This window comes from Pagrus major, chromosome 24 (genome assembly GCF_040436345.1).
Source record: "Pagrus major chromosome 24, Pma_NU_1.0".
Classification (NCBI taxonomy): domain Eukaryota; kingdom Metazoa; phylum Chordata; class Actinopteri; order Spariformes; family Sparidae; genus Pagrus; species Pagrus major.
Genome location: NC_133238.1, coordinates 1,458,795 through 1,478,122, shown reverse-complemented (window position 1 = coordinate 1,478,122; position 19,328 = coordinate 1,458,795). Strand labels below are relative to the sequence as shown.

Below are 19,328 nucleotides of genomic sequence, written 5' to 3'. Positions count from 1 at the left end.
AACTACTGCTAAAAAAAGTAGCTTTAGCAACTACTTATACTCATTATACTCATTTAACTCAGCGTTAAATAAATCAACATATGGTGTATATGAAACAAAATATAATAGCCTACAAAAAATTCACATGCCAGCAGAAATATGCCTCTCAACTCAAGTTTTATTTTTTAAAGAACAAAACAAAAGCTGACATTTTTGGTCAACATCACAGGAACTTCAGAGGCTCTAACACTTAGCCACTAGAACTAGATGCCAGGGCAGAATTGCTTGATGACACATGAGCAGTCTCTCAAAGTTTTTATCAGACAGCCGGTTCCGTTTGGCACTAAAAACATCTTTACCAACACTAAAAAGCCATCTATATCCAACATGTACATGCTCAAATATGGCCATGGTTGGGCTGGCGCGTTTGGGGGTGCATCGGGGGTAGCGGGAGGGTTGTCCATAATGTGCTTGTGCCATATGAGCACTGCCTTCCTTGGCATAAAGACCCACCCACTCTGTGAAGCATTTGAGTGCTGCCAGGGCAAGCCAATCAGAGGCAGCGTTGGCTTAGCATGTCATGACATGCATCATGCCTTTTTTCAAAGAAAATAAAATTTTCAATTTCATGTTATTGGCCAAAATTGTAGTTTGTAAATTGAGTAGTTAAACTACAAAAAATGACCCAAAAAGTAGTTGAAATACTTGACAAAGCACAAAATATGAATGTAGTTTAACTACCAGCAAGTTACAGCAAATTGTAGTTAAGCTATGTAGTTCAACTACATGTAGTTTAAGTCTCCCCAACACTGCCTATTTTTGTTTAAATGCACATAAAAATGTTTCTGTTGGACCAATAAAAATGATTTCACTACTGAGATGTTTCTGTTTCCATAAGGTATAACATATGTTAAAATGAAGTTGCTGCTTCAAAAGCTCAGCAAGTGACAAACTGATGCAGTGATTTTCCTGTGCCCAAACTTTTGCATACCACTGTAATTTCCGTAATCAACTTAACAGACATATTAACAAGGCACTCTAGACACATCTACAGCTTTAAGCTCAGTTTAATGCTCTGATGTTTATGTGTGTACACCTATGTGTATTGTTAATCATAATAATTTGAAAATTTTCTGAAGAGGCGTTATAGCACACAACAGTGCATGGTGGCACTACTATATATAAAAAAAAGTATGTTACTTTGACCTCAACATATTATTTATCCTAATTAAAATGCACCTAAAACAACATACATCTAAAAATCAACAAAGTAAAAGAAATGAAATGATTGGCAGTATAGCAAATAAGGTGCTCTTTGACACAATGGCCCTGAGTGAACTGTGTGTATATGTGTATTACTCATATTGTGGAGACATGCTATAAATCTGTTTACACTATCACATTTTGTGGACTCCCCTTCCTTTTGGGGCTACAGAAGTCCCCATAATGTAAATCATTTTAATTTTTGATTTGAGGTTAGCTGAGGTTAGGTTAAGGTTAAGGTAATGGAAGATATTATCCCCTAAAGTGATAGAAACATGACTTTCATGACTGTGTGTGTGTGCATGCGCGTGCATGCGTGCATGTGTGTGTTTAAATGTGTGTTTGTGTGTGAGTGAGATCCTGGAGCTCAGAGTCAGCTTGGAGAATCTACAACAGAAGAAAATGATAATTATAACAACCACTGAATTAATCAACATTTTAATTGTGCAACAGTTTGCATAATATGATGTTGTATTTTCACATCATCTTACTAAAAACTATCTAGCTGTCTGTAACCTGTGGGATCATACAAAAAAAAAAGATCTAAACAGATTTTTTATTTTTAGTTATGGTTAGATGTCCAGTGACTTTACCTCTGAGGAGCGGTGGGCGGCGGTCAGCGTTTATCAGATTGCTCTGAGACAGCGCGTCCGTCATCCAGGAGAGAGCGCTACAGCAGTACTCCAGCTGGGAGAGATATACACAAACAGAGATGGATTAGTGCTGAGCAGGCAGAGCCAACAGCTGCAGAGAAACCAGACACACCATGCACACACACTCCACACACAGATACCAGATACCGCGGACCCATATAAATCTGCCCATGCATGCAGGGATTGGACACAATAAAAATAAGGAACACCTACTCTACTCTTGTCGTGAAAGATGTTTCCTTGTCAGATATATCTCTAAATTAAATTTGTGTAAAGAATTGATTGTCAAAACAACAACTTATTTTCTGGACTTGAAAAAAGTCTGACAGGTACAGATTAGACTTAACAGATTGCATGTGCGTTAAAGTATAACTGACCTCTGATTCCAGCATCCGCAACCTCCTGTCATGGTCACGGATCTCTGTCATTTGCTTCAGCACACTGTCCACCCTGCAGAAACAAACATGCACACAAATAAACCAGCTGCAAAACTCAGCTAGAATATTAATCTCAGTTCATCAGAACATCAGAAACCTCTATACATAAAAGAGAAACTAAAGAAAAACTTGAACTGAAACAAAAAACATGATTAAAAGTGTAACCTTAATGAAACGTTTGATTACATTTTTGGTCAGTGATAATAATTACAAACACATAATATAAACCAACATTTTTACTAAAAAGATATTGCCTGTAGTGAGCAGTGGAAAAATAAACTTGTCAGTGTCAGTAGACTATGTGAGGAAGACACTAGATTTATAGTATGACATAAATAAAATGTATGTTATGTCTGTCCTACACTCTCTCGTTAGTTATTGGTTGAAATATACAATTTGCTCATTTCTAACAGTGAGAAGAAAATGGCTCTTCTTATACATATAGTATATTGTTATCAATCAAATTATATAAAGTCACGACAATTGCAGAGGGAACGTACTTGAGAGATGTACATTTAAGTCGTGCGGTATCACTCTCCCTCTGTCGCTTATTCTGAGCTGAGAGGAGGTTTTCTTTTTGGATAGCCTCCCATGTGTTGAGGCGGCTAGCCTTTCTACCCCGCAGTTCCAAAACTGAGAAGAGAGAAGATAATAATAATATAATAAATATAGCATATGTTGAAACAAGCTTACAAAGTGTAAGAGACGGGAAAAAAAGGAAGAAAAAAAAACTAAATATAAAAACACAGATAAAGACCAACAGACAAAAAAGTAATTAATTAAACAACATAAAGATTATAAAACATTGTGGGATAAAAAAAAAAAGAGTTAAAATATGTTAAATGGCAAGATTAAAATGATGAAGCTAGTAACTTAATGAGAATTAATTAATGCCTTCCTATATAAGAAAGTTTTAAGAAAAGATTTAAAAGATGCTAATGATGTGGCCTTCCTGATTTCAACAGGGAGAGAGTTTCGCAGTCTAGGACCTCTGACAGCAAAGGCCAAATCACCTTTAGTCACATGCCATGATTTAGGAACAACCAGCTGCATCCACTAATGTTAGAGAACGCCCAGGCACATGGGGGGTCAGTAAAAAAAAGTCATTTGGGGTGAGGCCATTAAAAGCTTTAAAATAAAAGTACATTTTTTTTACATTTTAAAATCAATATGAAGTAAAACAAGTAGCCAGTGTAAGTTGGCTATAACAGGAGTAATGTACTCCTATTTCTTGGTACCTGTTAAATTTTGTGCAGCAGCATTCTGCACCAGTCTCTAAAGAGATCTCTGACTGATACCAGCATTACACTAGACTAGGCATGAAAAAATAAAAGCATGGATAACTTTGAGCAAATCAGAGGGAGCCAAGAATGATTTCCTTTTGGAAAAGAAACAGTGTGCACTCTGTACTGATATCAAAATAGATAAGGTCAGGTAGTGTTTTCCACCAAAACTCTGTTTAGTGGGACTTTGGCCGAAAGGTAAACATGCCACCCTGCGAAGGAAACACACATTTCCACCACTTCCAGCCACTATATATTACTCATTTTGGTTTATTGATTTGGTCATTAACCAAAGCTTTTAGCATGGGTATGTGTTGGAACACCGATCAGCTAAATTGAGAGCCTTGCCCCCAGTCTCCGCTTCCTGTTCACTACAGTGGTTCACAGTAATGTTCGCATGACTCAATGGTGATCCCAGCATCGACCTTAACCTCATACATTAACAACACCTGAACTTAAATTTAGAAGCAAATTCACTTGACTCTTAACCTGGATGAGGCAATCCACTATTTCATGGCAAATTACCATGGATTCAAACTTGGAGGTGCTGACACTCAACCCAACTCCTTCGCAATCAAACTGCTCCCGTGTCCATTACAGGTTACAGGAATACAATATTATTGTTAGACGATAGACATCCATCACAGTTGTGTCAACACCAATTCAACCTGAATTGGACACATAGATATGAGACTTTCACTGTGGTTGTCACTGTTAGTGACTACAGTCTGCAGTATAGATAAACTTGGTTCATAAACCACATATACTTAGCAAGTATACAGGCTAACCTTTTATGTCCATATGCCTCTATGTTTTTGCTTCTTTTCTCTCTCCTCTTCTATCTTTTTTATCTCTCCCTCTTTCTTGTATTGGCAAGTTGGTCAAATGACGTTTAAACATAACTAATTACTTACAGTAACACTAAGTTTCCATTGCTGATTGAGAATCCAATTCACTGAAGCTGGCAAGCAACCAACCTGTGCACAACCCTGGTTAAGAGGAGCGTTTTAAAGAAGGGTCAATGCCTGTGGTCTCATTCAGGCTGCCTCTCCGACGTGGGTTTGATATGACCACTGTGTCAGTCTCAACAGAGTAGGCATGTAGGACTAGACACTCCTTAAACACATAATCACTATAGGTGTTTTTTTTTTCAAAAAACAAAACCTTGGCAGAGGCCCAAATCAACTGACAACCGACTTAACTTGCTACCAACAATGCTGAGACAGCTCTGTCTTGACAATAAATGGAGCAAATAACATATGACCAACGGTCCTGGCACCCCAAGATACAGCTGTAGGTCCCTCTCCAATTAGCATACATTAATTAACTAAACACATCTAGACTGATTGGGCAAATCGAATGATCTACCCAGTACCAATGCAATAGCTTATTCATTGTTTGACAGCCAGGGGTCACAATGTCTCTTTTTATCACTTAGCTCATTATTGGGTCTTAGCCATTAAGCCTTGTACCTTTGGTTTTATTTACTGCTTCCTCCTTCCCCTGCTAAATGCACATGTTTCTTTCACACATATCTCCTGTCTCCATGCTGTATTTGCAACTTCTCACCAAAGTGTTTGCTTTTGGCTGAGGGGATGTGGCGGATGTATCTTTTGATGAAAAGGTGGAGATGTGAGATGATAATGAAGGGCGGTGCTAGGCAGGGCCTTGAGTGGTACTCCACAATCAGGTTGTAACGCTGAAATTTCCAGTAGGTGTCACTGCGCTCCTGTACTTTTGAAAAGGTGTAGCTGTAAACAGAAAATTTAAATCTTATTAGGCATACAGAGAGCATTGCTTTCATACACTAGGTTTCCATTCTGTACAACATACAGTACAATTTCTTCTGATGAAATCTCTTTAAAAGTACAACAGAATTGGGACTGAAATAAATTATTCTAAATGCCAGTGTACCTGAACATAGCAATGAGTAGGTTGACCAGTACTATGTTGGTAAACAGTAGGTAGATGACAAGGAGGATGACAACCAGCCAGTTGGCAAAGGTGTTCAGACAGGGCTCCTCTCCTGCTTCAATTAGTGTGGCATTGTTTGTGCAGTTTACTTCCTCCAACTTATCAGCTAGATGGAAGACAAAAGCAGAGGTCCAAAACAACATGTGAGAGTCTATGCTGCACATTTACAAGCACCTTAAAGAGTCTATTTTAACCATGAATGGCAGCAATAGCAACTCCTATACACTGAGTTGCCAGTTTATCAGACTGAATGAAATCTTATGGGGTCCAATTTCACAGCATGCAATAAATCCCACCTGAATCAATCTAATTCAACATTCAAGATGTTTATTGTCACTCTGGTTGTACAAGTACACTTGTGTGAAATTCTTTGGCTGAGAGAAATAGTGAATAAGTAATAAGATCTTCTTTAAAACCGCTTGTGGTCCCATTCAGGCAGCCTGTCCAACATGGATTTGACATGGCCACTGCATCAGTCTCAACAGAGTAAAAGCTAGTAGGACAAGACACTCCATGAACACTTGTTTGGCTGAGAGACTCTACTACAGAACTAGTGAATAAGTAATATAATGTATAATGAATTAAGACAACTACAATAGCAGTAAAAGTAAGAATCTATCCACTTCTACATCTGTAAAAAGTACACTGTGTACTGCCTACATTTGTATGTCCATTGTAAGTAAACGGAAGCAGACATTTATACAATTATTAGGTATTACTTATCATTGCATTTCTGCTCCGTTTTGTGCACATCTTATTTTATCCAAGCTCATCTTCAATCAACTGAGATGAAAGGAAAATTTCAGAGGTTTTAATTTTTAAATGACTTTGACTACAATTTCTTTTTTCTAATTCAAATGTGGAGGACAGTCAGAGAACCAAAGGACATTGTGCTTGACAGAGCCAGAGGGGGAAAAAATACAAGAAAAAAAAAACTATATAGACTGAGCCACTCACCATCCATTTCATCTATGGGTATTTGTCCAAAAATGTGCAGGTACGGTCTGTAGAACACTCGGCGGAATATCCAATTAGGGCGTGGATCATACGAGTAGAGGAGTGCCTGATTGGCCACTCCATAGGCCATGAGCCACACAGCCAGAAAAAAAAGGAAGAAGAAAACGTCCTTCATCTGAGGGAAGCAAAGAGAGACCAGAAATGGATAATACAAGATCGGCCCTGGTGTGACTTCATGATAAGAACTTTGTCAGATCAGGAGCTGCTGTTTCTAGTCCAAATGTCATATGATCCGTTTTAATGACATTTAATCATAACTGTCATGAAACACCTTAAAGTACATTGGTCAATGCCTGTTGTGTGTGAATGGCATAACTATTTGGTCCCTATGTCACAAGATGATTATTCTGATGATCACTGTAGATTGTTATAGGATGAAATGAGGACTTCACCTCATTTTGGATTAATGTTACAGGTTACAGGCAGGATCTTATGACAAGCACCTCAGCAAAATATCTCATCATATCATCATATGTTTTTACACACGCAGTTACTCCTTGCTCACAGATACATTTGCACTGTGGTGATTGAGCCGACAAGTCTCGATCTATCCAAAGGACTGGGGTCCCTATGAAGGTCATAAAACTCAAGATAATTCAATAACAATCAAGAGGAATGCTAAGATGGCAGATATGTTCCCATATCTGGCTTTCGAAGAACTCCAGCCTGCTGACAGTTCATGTTTTAATTTGAACAACCAACATGTCACAACAGAACAGACCCCTGACCTGTCCGACATGGAAGAAGTCCTGGGGAAACATGGTCACTGTCAGATAACTAAGAAAGAGATGTGCAAGCTTGCGCTGAAATACTCTTCTCTTCTACTTCTGCTCTTCTCCAAGCATAGACTTGACTGTGGCAATATAAAGGACTTTGTCCACAAAATACACCTAATGGATGAGAGACCTTTCAAACTCCCCTACAGATGTGTTCCAGCATACTACCAAAGGTTCCGGGTGATGCTGATTTCAAAAATGGAGAAGAGAGGCATCATCAGAAAGTCACCTAGTAGTTTGCAATGCCACTTGTCTTGGTCTGGAAGAGGAGTGGTGATCTACACAACTGCACTGATTTCTGCTGGCTCAATGCCGGGATGGTGAAGGATGCTTACCCTCTTCCCCATCAGGCAGAGTGCCTTGCTGTTTTAGGAGGGATTGCACTGTTCAGTACCATGGACCTTACATCTGGATTCTATAATATCCCCCTTCATGAAGACCTCAAGAAGTTCCCTGCCTTCGCCTCACCTGTTGGCCTCCACGAATACAGCAGGTTCTCCCAAGGACTGTGAAATAGCCCAGCAAGTTTCATGTGCATGAAGATTTTTGGGGATCAGACCTATATGAGCTTGCTGTTACCTTGATGACCTAATGTTTTTTGCAACTGATGAGGAGGAGGCTGTGAAGAGCCTTGAGATGGTCTTTCTTCCTGGGCAATGTCATTGACAACTGTGGTGTGTCAACAGACGCTGCTAGGGCGAAAGCCATAACAAAGGTGGCAAAGTCAGACTTGATGCTCGCTGATGCCCAGACCCCATGCTCTAAGAGGTCAAGTCATTCCTGGGTCTTGTCTTGTGGTACCAACATTTTATCCCAAACTGCTCTACGATGGCTAAGCCTCTCTTTTGGTTATCAACTAAGACCAAGATCAACAAGGAAAACAAAGGGGAGAGACCCATGACTTACAGAAAACTGACAGCTGTAGACTGGACCCTGTAATGTGACCAGGCACTACAGAAACTGAAAGAAGCCCTGGTCGTCGATGTCATACTGGATCACCCAGATTTCTCTAAGCCGTTTATCTTCTCCACTGACGCAACTTCTGACGGCCTAGGTGCTGTTCTATCCCAGGTTGCTCAAGGTGATAAACAGGCTTGTCCAGTAGCATTCGTTAATAAGTCCCTGAACAAAGCCCAGAGTAAATACCCTGCTCACTATTCTAACATAGAAATGGGTAGTCTGCAAGAAATTCAGCTAGTGCCTGAAAGATCATGTTTTCACAGACAACAACCCACTTGCCTAAATTCTCACAAAGCCAAAGCTAGATGCGTGCGAGCAGTGCTGAGTTGCGAAGTTGGCTGCCTACGTGTTTGATGTCAAATACGTCCCTGGGCCTAAAAATGTTGCTGCAGTTGCCCTTAGTAGGGAGCCTTTCCCAGGAAAGAGGACTGGTGAGCGCCCTGTCATTGAACCATACAGGTGTCTGTTGAAGGAATCGGAGGATTTGTCAGGAGGTGATGTCCAAGAGGCTTTCAGGTGGTGTTCGCCAGTCTACCAAGAGGGCCTAAAAATAAAAGTTGAGAGGGCAGCAGTTGATGTATCAGCACCCCGAGTGAGCTCTTTGCCTGAAGTTGGGGTGTCAGCTATCTTGGTCTGTCTGTGAAATGGCTGTGAGAATCAGGTCCACAGTCCTGGTTGACCATGTCCAAGTGTCACGTCCATTGGTCAAGATGTCTTGCCATTTAGCAAACCCCCGGGGACAGACAACGTGAAGATGCTGACCTAGCAAAAGTTATGTTCTATGTTGAGTGACATCACAGACCTTCAAGGAGGAAGAGGCCTACTTTGAGACCAGGGCATTTGAGCGGAGCAGAGCAGAAGGATTTTGTGTTGAGCGAGGAGCGGCTATTTTTTTAAAAGGTGGAGTGGAGCCTTATCTCTCGCTCCAATTTCGCTCCGGTCGCTCATGCCCTACCCAGAATGCATCTTTGCACCTGCGCGCACACCCCCATTATTTTCTTTCAAAACTATGGAGTTTACTGTGTACTTCAGAAAAGAAACTGAGAAGTCATACAAGTGTACTATTCCTGTAAAAGTAACAGATGGGGATAATGTGGAACAAGAAAAAGAATGCGGTGACGTTGTTGCAGTCGGTAAAGAGTTGTTTTGGAATCTAAAAAGACACATTTCTATGGCATACAATTTATTTAAGGCAAGTACGTTTTATTTACAAGTCAACATTATAGGCTTGGCCTAATAGTTTATTGAGTTTTAAAACTGGGATGACTTGCATTTTGTAGCCTATCTATTTGAGTTAACAATGCCTATTGATTCATCTAACCTTAACCCTCTTGGTTTAAAAATGAAACATTTTAAATTAATAACTTATGGTCTCACTGTTTTTGTCGGCTTAAAAATGAAACATTACCCTTATGTCTTAGTTGAGTTGGGTTGTGGTATTTTTTAAATGAAATTAAATTATGTAGCCTGGGGAAAAACGGCCAAGCTCATGTTTTATTTGTGAATAGAAGATTACAGGTGAGGGTTGTACGATGCAGTTTTTTTTTTTTTTTGAGCGGAGTGGTGAGCGAGTGGAGCGGGATAAAATTTATGATGGAGTGGAGCGGAGCGGAGCAGAGAATACGCAGAACCAGGCGGAGCTGACGAGCGGCGCAAATTGGTCTGTGAGCGAGGAGTGGAAATTTTCACCCGGTCCGCTCCGCTCACATGCTCTGTTTGAGACTTATGAGGAAGTTGTCCGTTTGTCACTGAGAGATGACGCTGTGTGTGTGTGTCACAACAATGCAGGTCACCAGGGTCAAGACAGGACTCTCTCCCTTGTGAAACAAATTTTCCACTGAAGCTCTATGGGGCCAGATGTAAAGGACCACATCAAGCGCTGTGCCAGGTGTGTAATGGGCAAGACGCAAGAGCCAAATGGTAGTGCACCACTTGAGAGCATCAAGATAACATTTAAGTACAACGGCACTGCTCATGAGACTACTGGGTTCCCACCATTCTACCTTATGTTTGGTCGGGTTCCCTGCCTACCTGTCGATGTTCTGTTCAAGTCTGCTGTCAGATGATGGTGAAGTCTCGTTCCCACTGTACATTGAGGATCTAAAGACAGACCTTTGTGAGGGCATGGCACTTATGGAAAACATTCCAGCACTGAGCAAAAGCAACAGGCCAACATATACAACAGGAGAGTCAAGGGAGTGGAGATCGAACCTTGTGACAGGGTTTTCCTAGCAAACAAGGGAGAGTGAGGGTTCAGAAAGTTGGTTGACCGGTGGGGGGACATGGTTTATACTGTGGTCAACAGAAACCTCCAGACTCACACCTTTGAAATCCATGATCCCATCTCAGGCCAGACAAAGGTTGTCCTCCAAATATGCTGCTCTGTGTGAATTTCCTGCCAGTCCTGCCTGAGGCTGTGCTTCTGATGGGAACGGAGCTGTGGATCTCTCCACTTAACAACTTACACAGCCTGGTACTAGCCCCGTGCACTGAGTCTTTCAGATTCCTATGGAGAGTGAGGATTGTCTACCTGAAATTAATACACCACCTGTGACGACCTGTGTGATGGAGAGGCCAAGAGGTTGTGTCTGTGACTGGGGAAGCCCATATGGTTGTGGTCAAAATTTTAAATACACTTGAAGAAAATGTATATCATGGCAGTCTTGATGATTTTAGGTTTTCTGAAAGATTTGGAGATAATCCTCCTTCTTCATAATTCCATTTACTTTCTTTTGAGCACCAGATCCACTGCAGCAAAACAGCCCTGAAACTATCACCACCACGGACAGTAGGTATGATGTTCTTGGGGTTAAAGGCCTCACCTTCTCTCCTCCAAACATATTGCTGCTCATCGACAAAGGCAGAACATGCTGGACTGTGGCCACTGATGCAGGCAGCTGCAGCTCAGGACGAAGCCAATCGGAAGGTCGCTGGTTCGAATCCCTGGCTCCCCCGGCCGCATGTCAAAATATCCTTGAGCAAGATACTAAACCCTAAATAGGTCCTGATGAGCAGTTGGCACCTTGCATGGCAGCCTCTGCCATCAGTGTATGAACGTGTGTGTAAATGGGTGAATGACTACTGTTGTAAAGCACTTTGAGTGGTCAGTAGACTGGAAAAGCGCTGTAGAAATGCAAGTCCATTTACCATCCATTTGACACTGTCAAATTGTCTTTCAGCAGCTTCTAATTCTTTGCAGACTTGCTTTTTGGTATTTTTTGGTTGACTCTTGACCATCCTGACCAGTTTGCGTTTTCTACCTGATCGTGGCAGTGATACAACTTTGCCATACACTTTATACTTTTTTTTATGATTAATATTTTATTGGGATTTTTGAATATCACACATTACAAGTACACATGTGGAAAATGTTGGTTACGAAACAATATTGAGACTTGTATACAGAAAGTAAACAAATAACTATGTTATACAATGCTTTCACTCCAGGAAAAGGAGAAATGATGATGCCTTCGATTCTGAAATAACATATACAACCTCTGGGAAAAGGGCACATCACGTCCTATAATCTCTGTAACATTACTATGAATCTCAAACCAGAAGTCTTGTATTTTTTGACAGCTCCACAGCATATGAGTCAAGGTGCCTTCCCCGCTCTGGCATCTCCAGCAGTCTGGGTTTTGTTTTAACTTGACTCTATATAGCTTTGAGGGGTCCAATAGACTCTGTTCAGGATCTTGAATTGGACAAGCCTAGTTCTGAGTTCCCTGGACATCTTTTTCATGTTTTGTAAGATCCTATTCCACTCCCTGTCTGTGAATGAAACGTTGAGATCTCCTTCCCAAATCAATTTAAGGCAAGATGCACCCTTATCTGAGCATTTCAAAACCATTGAGTAATATACTGAAGCTTCATGACCTCTACCAAAAATTTTCATTATTTGTGTGAGGAAGCTTACAGTGGGGGGAGGTGTTGAAAGAGACCCAAATGTGTGCAGCAACAGGTGTCTGAGTTGTAAGTACTTCCAAAACTGATTCTGGGGTAGGTGGAATTGTGTCTTGATGTCAGAAAAGGACTTGAGTGTATCCCCAGCATATAGGTCTCCAAGGGTCAGGATTCCCCTGTCGACCCATGACTTCCAGAGAAAAGGTGATTTCCCTATGATACACTTTATACTTACAAACAATTGTTTGCACAGTTGATCTTGGGACCTGTAACTGCTTTGAAAAGGCTCCAAGTGACTTTCCAATTGTCATGTTTGTGGCTGATTCGAATGGGTGTGTCAAACAAGCCCGATTAAAATGGGCCCAGACAAGTCACCAGCTGTTATCAATCAGAATCACTCAGAAGAAGTTAAGAGGCCATGCTAATCGCAACTTTCTGCATCACCAAAATTGGTCATTCAATTTGTTGTGTGTATATTTTTGACCCAGCATATTTGATCTATAATAAATTAATTATTGAACCAAACTTCATGAATGTTTTTTGTGACAAAGTAGTATGTCCTCCACTCATTCCGTCACAGAAAAATGAGAGTTGTAGAAATCATTGGAACTCAAGACTGCCCTGATATACATTTTCTTTACAAATGAGACCTGTCGACAGGCTTATTTAAACTATGAAAGGTCAGAAACTGCACACACAGACTAATAAATAAAATACGTAAGCTAGTTCTTTATTTAGTGTGAACACAGTGTGTTAAACTTCCTTCCCAGTAGATGGCTTACTCTAAAGGGACTTGCATTTCTACAGCGCTTTTCCAGTCTTATGACGACTCAAAGCTCTTTACAACACTTGTCACATTCACCCATTCACACACACATTCATACACTGATGGCAGAGGCTGCCATGCAAGCAGCCAGCTGCTGATCAGGAGCAATGTGGGGTTCAGTATCTTGCTCAAGGATACTTCGACATGCAGCTGGGGGAGCCGGGGATTCGAACCAGTGACCTTCAGATTGGCTACCTCCTGAGCTGCAGCCACTTGCGTCAGTTGCCACAGTCAAGCGTGTTCTGCCTTTGTCGATGGTTAGACTGAGTTTGAATTGAATCTTATTCTGTCATCAGTGAGGGGTTTGTGATAAGCGATGCACTTCCCCCTCATGTTATTGAAAAGCCTTCTAGCTTTACGGGGCCCATTGTTATTTTATATGTGTTATTCATTCAAAGTGTTAGTATGATGGGATTAATTTGACACTATAGTGTTACTTCTTCATTGAGTCCTCCTATACATTGTATAGGGGGACTGTATTTCAGAATTTTGCCAAATTCAGGGGAAGAGAACATAACAGGGTTATTTTAGATGATTGCAGTTTGTCAAAATTAATTTCTATGTCCATTCAGTATTACTTTTATTTTAAGTTATCTCGTTGTTCTAATTTCTTCAGGAAATATATGGGCCTTATAACTTATCTGTTTATATGCCAGGCTCCTTTTATTTGTTTTATTAGAGAGCCCTCATGTGGCGGTGGTGGTAATTATAGAGACCCAAGGTCCTCAGCTAGCCCCCTTTGCATGCTGATGATCTAAACCATGGTATGTACTGAAAACATATGCCTTGTTTCAAATACTAAGCTATTAGTATTTGAGAGAATTTAGAGATTATAAGAGTAACCTAACACCCAAATGAAAGTGTATATTAAATGACATTAATAGTTCATCATGTCGTGTGACTGTTGCTAAGTTGTCAATCTGTATCTATATTGTTCTGTTGAGTGAAGTTTGCCTGCTAAGTCTGTTAGCTTATGTAGCAGGTAGCTGCTCTGTCTGTAGAGAAGTACTACGAGGCTAATGTAAATATAGCGCCTGCTTTGGTGTGTTGATTGTATTCTTTTACAAATGTGTAAGGGCTAAAACTGCACTGTATGTTTCACCATCACCCTCAACCACATTCATATGTTTGTCTTAGAGGTCTAACAGGTGTGTTTGTAGTTTCTGTATGGAGAAAAACTGTAGTTAGCTAGTTATAATGAGCACTGTAAAACTTTTGCATAGAATTGTTAAATATTTTTCATATAAACTTAAATAATGAATTCATTGAAGTTTATGTAATAAAACAAGTTCTTTCATGGAGAGTGCACATTTGTATTAATACAATCACATTGTAAGCCCGCCCCCTTAGTTTGTTGACGGCTGTACTGTATTTTTCATCATCACCACCAACCAAATTCATGTCTTTGACTACTGCTGGAAAATAAATGAGAGAAGCTGTTGCATGAGCTCTTCAGTCCACTGAGATAGAGCCAGAGAGATGGGGTTACACTTTCTGGCTTGGGCATGCTTTATACTCATGGAATGAGTGGTACCGAAGCGAAATTGGAGCGGGAGATAAGCCGCTGCTCCAGCTTTTAAAAAAAAGCCACTCTGCACTCCATCCAAAATCCTCCTGCTCACACTACCCGCTTGCTCACATGCTCTGCTCTGCTCACATGCTCTGATATCCATGACCGACTGAGTGAGAATACTTGGACAAAGACTCGGAAGCTACATCAGAATAAAACAGATCCTCTCTTAAAGTTCTGGTACAGTGTTCATTATGGATGTCCCGATCAAGTTTCTTTTGGCCCAGATCATGATTTGAGTCCTGTAACGCTGGGATCTGCCACTACTTTTATTTACTTTAACACTGATTAAATATGTATCCTCATCACTGAACTAGTGATGTAGCCTATTTAATTTGACACAACTTTTATTTCAAGAGCTACTTGAGAGTGGAGGTCCATGACTCACAAATGATATTAGGTTGACTACACACACTAGCTTGCAGATAGGCCTTTAAATAGTTTCATTTCGGCTTGGAATTACTCACAAAGTTAATGTTAAATAGCAACAGGTGATAGGACCTGCCACCTCTTTGGTATCACTGATGTTTCTGTTTCACATTGCATTACATTTTCATTAAATTGTGTGTTGCCCATTGTTATGTGACTTGTGTGTGCACTCACCATTTTGCCAACAATAATAATCTTGGGCCCAAGCTGTTTGTGGATGGCAAATATATGGATCAGACGTAATGTGAAGACCATAAAATCTATGGCCATCACAGCTCGACCAAACTCATATGACCAGGGAAACATTCTGTAAAACAAAACTGTGCAGTCAATCACCAGTGATATGTGATGCAATTTATTCATCTACTTCATGAACATAAGTAAGTAAAAAAAAAGAAAAAAGACAAGAAAATACTGAATTTTGTTTGAGGACTGGTCAGTGTAAATCCTCCTGTCACCGTGTCAGAAGAGTCACCTGCAGCAGAGAGCCAAAGTGAAGAGAGCGATGGCTGTGAGGTCGCACTTGTTCCACACATCCTGGATGTAGTTCCTCATCCTCTGAAGCACAAAGGTACTGCCCACAAAGAAGGTCTGTTACACAGAAAGAGAGAGAAATAAGAGTCATGATTTATGTGGATGGATCTGTGCAGTGTACAGTAAGTCTGTGTCAATGAGGGAAATATGTATTTTTGGTACTGTGGTAACTAATTAGCATTCAGACTGAAAATTGCACTGCTATAGAAAGGGCTGTTGGGCTGTTTTGTCTCAGGGACCACAGAGAACAATCCATGAGCTTAAAGGTTTATCAGATACGAGAACCAGGTTAACAACATAACTACAGTTTTTATGTTACAAAGTAATCTACCAGCAATGTAGGCTGATTTGATTTTTTTGGCCAACACAGTGCATTGCTTCATGACGTCATGTTGTGATGCAGGAGAAGTTGACCCTGTTTCAACTTTGCCGGACAACCTGGCATTTTTTTTCCTTTTCTTTTTTGCTAGAGGCCCCTATTGGGGTGCCCACTGTGTCAACACTAGGCCTTGTTGAAATGAATGAGGAGGATTCGTTTTTTGAAGCAGTACTTATGTCAGTCTGAACATGGCATAAAGGTATGGTAACATTAGTCCTACAGTTAATGAAATATCCCTCCACCATGCCTCCCAAAAAGGATGCAATATCTCATTTACAGTGGGTAATAAATCAGTCTATCATGCAGACTTGCTGCAATTAGTAGTCTGGCTGTGTAGTATGGTGCAATATAAAGTGATGTCGTTGCACTAAAATTTAGTGACTGGTGCTATTGAGACCACACCTTTAGCCTTTAGTTTAGCTTTTGAAGCAGGGAGCTATAGTTGGAACATGGTTTGGTCAGATTGTCTGAAATGCCTCAACATTCCAGCCATTTTGTTTCCATCTTTATTCCATCACTACTGCTGATTGTGCACCTGAAGCACAAATGTTAATTGCTGTCTTACACAGAGAAGACCTACCATTTAGATAATGTCAGTGTAAGTTATTACTTGCACAGATTGGGCCGCATTATAAATGCTGCTTAATAATATGTGTGGTATGTCTTAACTACCAACCTGTCGAAACTCTTCACATACTAAGGTGAAAACCCAAAAGTAAAGCACAAACTCCAGCGAGGTGGGGCCATCAGGGGGTGGGGGCTTGAAGTCCACCAACAGAACATAGGCAAACAGGCAGAGGAAGAGGAAGTACATGAGTACATTGCCAAGGAATGAGGTGACAGGGGCGAACCAGAACTGTCTCCACCGGGATACAATAAATGGTCTCTTGGAGTTGGATGGCAAAGAGTCTGTAGAGAAGTAAAAGAGTGAAAATTATAAAGATTCAAAGATGCAAGCAACCTGTCAACCTTAACAATATTTTAGCAGTAGTATCAATATTTTACAGAAAATAATCCATCCATCCATCCATCTCCCTTTTAAAATATTAGACTCCGCAAAAAAAACCCACCTAGAACCTAGAGGTTCTCAGACAGCAGCACAGTTGTTGTTACGCAAGATTGAGACTATTTAGAGTGCTGCGCCTGCTGGTGTACACGTAAACTGTTATCGTAGTAAAATCTCAATTAAAGGTCAGAAGGAAGCTCTATGAGTAATCTATAAAGCTCATATTGAAAACAGACTTCACAAAGTGCTTCACAGTTCAGGAGATAATGGCTCCAGTGTAAATAAAAAGAATGATCCAATTAATCACTTATAAATAATTCTAAATTAAGTTTACAAATGTGCCTCTAAGTGGCATTTTACTGAACGCTATGTAGACTGCAAAATAATATAAAAAAATCAATGAAACTGACAATCTTAACAAAGAATGTTTTACTGTAAGTTTATGTCCTTATCTTTCATGTCTACCTCATCATTTCACCTGCTATGGACCCTATGAGTTTCAGTGCCCAGGGGCCCCTGGGGGTACTAATCCAGCCTGTCCATGGTCACAAAATGTTAAACTGAATTGAATAACCAAAGTGTTGAACAAGGTATTTAACCTGACGTTTCAACCTCAACTAACAAAATTTGGACAAATTGGCTGCAACTCTTCTTCTGAATATCCCAGGAGCTCTTTTGAGAGCGTGACATGCCAGATGATTAATGAATGGTTGTGTTTATTCAGATCCTCTCAGAGCTGTTGCGAGACATTAGGCACTTGGACAAACATATCAGTGTCCTCGCAATCTAGTTCAACTATTCCAGTGTAGTTCCTGGCCATCAGCTTAGCATACGCAAAGAGTTGCATTGTATTTGTCCCTGGATGCTTGAAGACATTGCTTGAAGAGTTTTCTCCGTAGGGTGGCTGGGCTCAGCCTTAGGGATAGGGTGAGAAGCTCAGACATCCGGAGGGAGCTCGGAGTAGAGCTGCTGCTCCTTCGCGTCGAGAGGAGCCAGTTGGGGTGGTTCGGGCATCTGATCAGGATGCCTCGTGGGCGACTTGCCTTGGAGGTTTTCCGGGCACGTCCAACTGGGAGGAGACCCCGGGGCAGACCCAGAACCTGCTGGAGAGATTAAATATCTCATCTGGCCTGGGAACGCCTCGGGATGCTCCCGGAGGAGCTGGAAAGTGTTTCTGGGGAGAAGGAGGTCTGGAGCTCCCTACTGAGCCTGCTGCCACCGTGACCCAACCCCGGATAAGCGGAGGAAGATGAAAGATGAATGAATGCTTGAAGACATTGTCCCCACTTTCAGTGTCACTGCTCAGGTTGGTTGATGTTTCTCCCTCACAGTAAACACTGCCATCCTACATCTGGTCAACTTGTAATTAGGGCCCGAGCAGGAAACCTGCGAGGTCCCTATTGTTTTTGTAAGGATTATCATTATTCCTTTTTTTTAATTTGTTTTTCTTAGTCCCAAATGATCGCATTTTCACTGCCTGAACATACCCCAAAACTCACCAGACTTGGAATATATGTCACACCTGGTCGAAAAAGGTTATAATCTGTTGTCGTTGTAAACGTCCACCACTAGGTGGTGCTATAATCAAGGAAAGTGCGCTTTGGCTAATAACTCCCATATACTTTGTTGCACATTCAAAAACCGTATATCCAAGCCTTCAGTGAATTGTGCTGAATCTCCTGATATAGGCCACACCCATTTCCGCCTACCGTTTTTTTTTTTTAATTGCGAAATGTCGCAAACCTACTTTTTCGAACTCCTCCCAGGCTATTTCACCAATTACATTTACATTTACATTTAGGGCATTTAGCAGACGCTTTTGTTCAAAGCGACTTATAATAAGTACATTTGTCACAAGAAAATGCAATGCGGGGTCGAGGTGAAGTCTGAACAAGTGGGTCTTGAGTCTTTTGCGAAAGATTGCGAGCAATTCTGCTGTCCTGACGTTGGTCGGAAGTTCGTTCCACCACTGAGGTGCCAGAACAGAGAAGAGTCGGGATTTCACTGTGCGGTCTTTGTTTGCTCTCAGCGATGGCGGTACCAGCTGGCTGGCTGATGTAGTAGAGCGAAGTGCTCGCGCTGGGGCGTGTGGTCTGATCAGTGTTTGGAGGTAGACGGGTGCGGTTCGGTTGACGGCCTTGAAGGCCAGCACCATGGTCTTGAATCTGATGTGGGCCGCAACAATTTCCACAAAACTTTGCACACAGCATCTGTGGACCCTCCTGACAAAAAGTTATTAAAAGAATTTTGATATTCCAAACAATACTCAAGTTATTAAATAACAAATTCCTGCAGATTTTGTTCCAAACAGGAAGTGTTGCATATCTCCACATTGGTTA

The 19,328-nt window shown here is 41.0% G+C and overlaps 1 protein-coding gene across 1 annotated transcript in view; it reads right to left on the bottom strand.

The window, feature by feature from the left end:
* Nucleotides 1–849: 849 nt before the first annotated feature.
* The window catches only part of trpm4a (transient receptor potential cation channel, subfamily M, member 4a), an 82,467-nt gene continuing 63,988 nt past the window's right edge, over nt 850–19,328 (bottom strand). Inside the window, exons 18-27 of the mRNA XM_073462512.1 lie at nt 16,660–16,892; nt 15,546–15,661; nt 15,245–15,377; nt 6,547–6,721; nt 5,530–5,695; nt 5,185–5,366; nt 2,833–2,965; nt 2,273–2,345; nt 1,836–1,929; nt 850–1,629 (exon numbers count right to left, since the gene is read on the bottom strand). Of these exons, the coding sequence (XP_073318613.1) occupies nt 1,616–1,629; nt 1,836–1,929; nt 2,273–2,345; nt 2,833–2,965; nt 5,185–5,366; nt 5,530–5,695; nt 6,547–6,721; nt 15,245–15,377; nt 15,546–15,661; nt 16,660–16,892 (1,319 nt within the window). The 3' untranslated portion in view covers nt 850–1,615. The remainder of the gene's footprint in view (nt 1,630–1,835; nt 1,930–2,272; nt 2,346–2,832; nt 2,966–5,184; nt 5,367–5,529; nt 5,696–6,546; nt 6,722–15,244; nt 15,378–15,545; nt 15,662–16,659; nt 16,893–19,328) is intronic.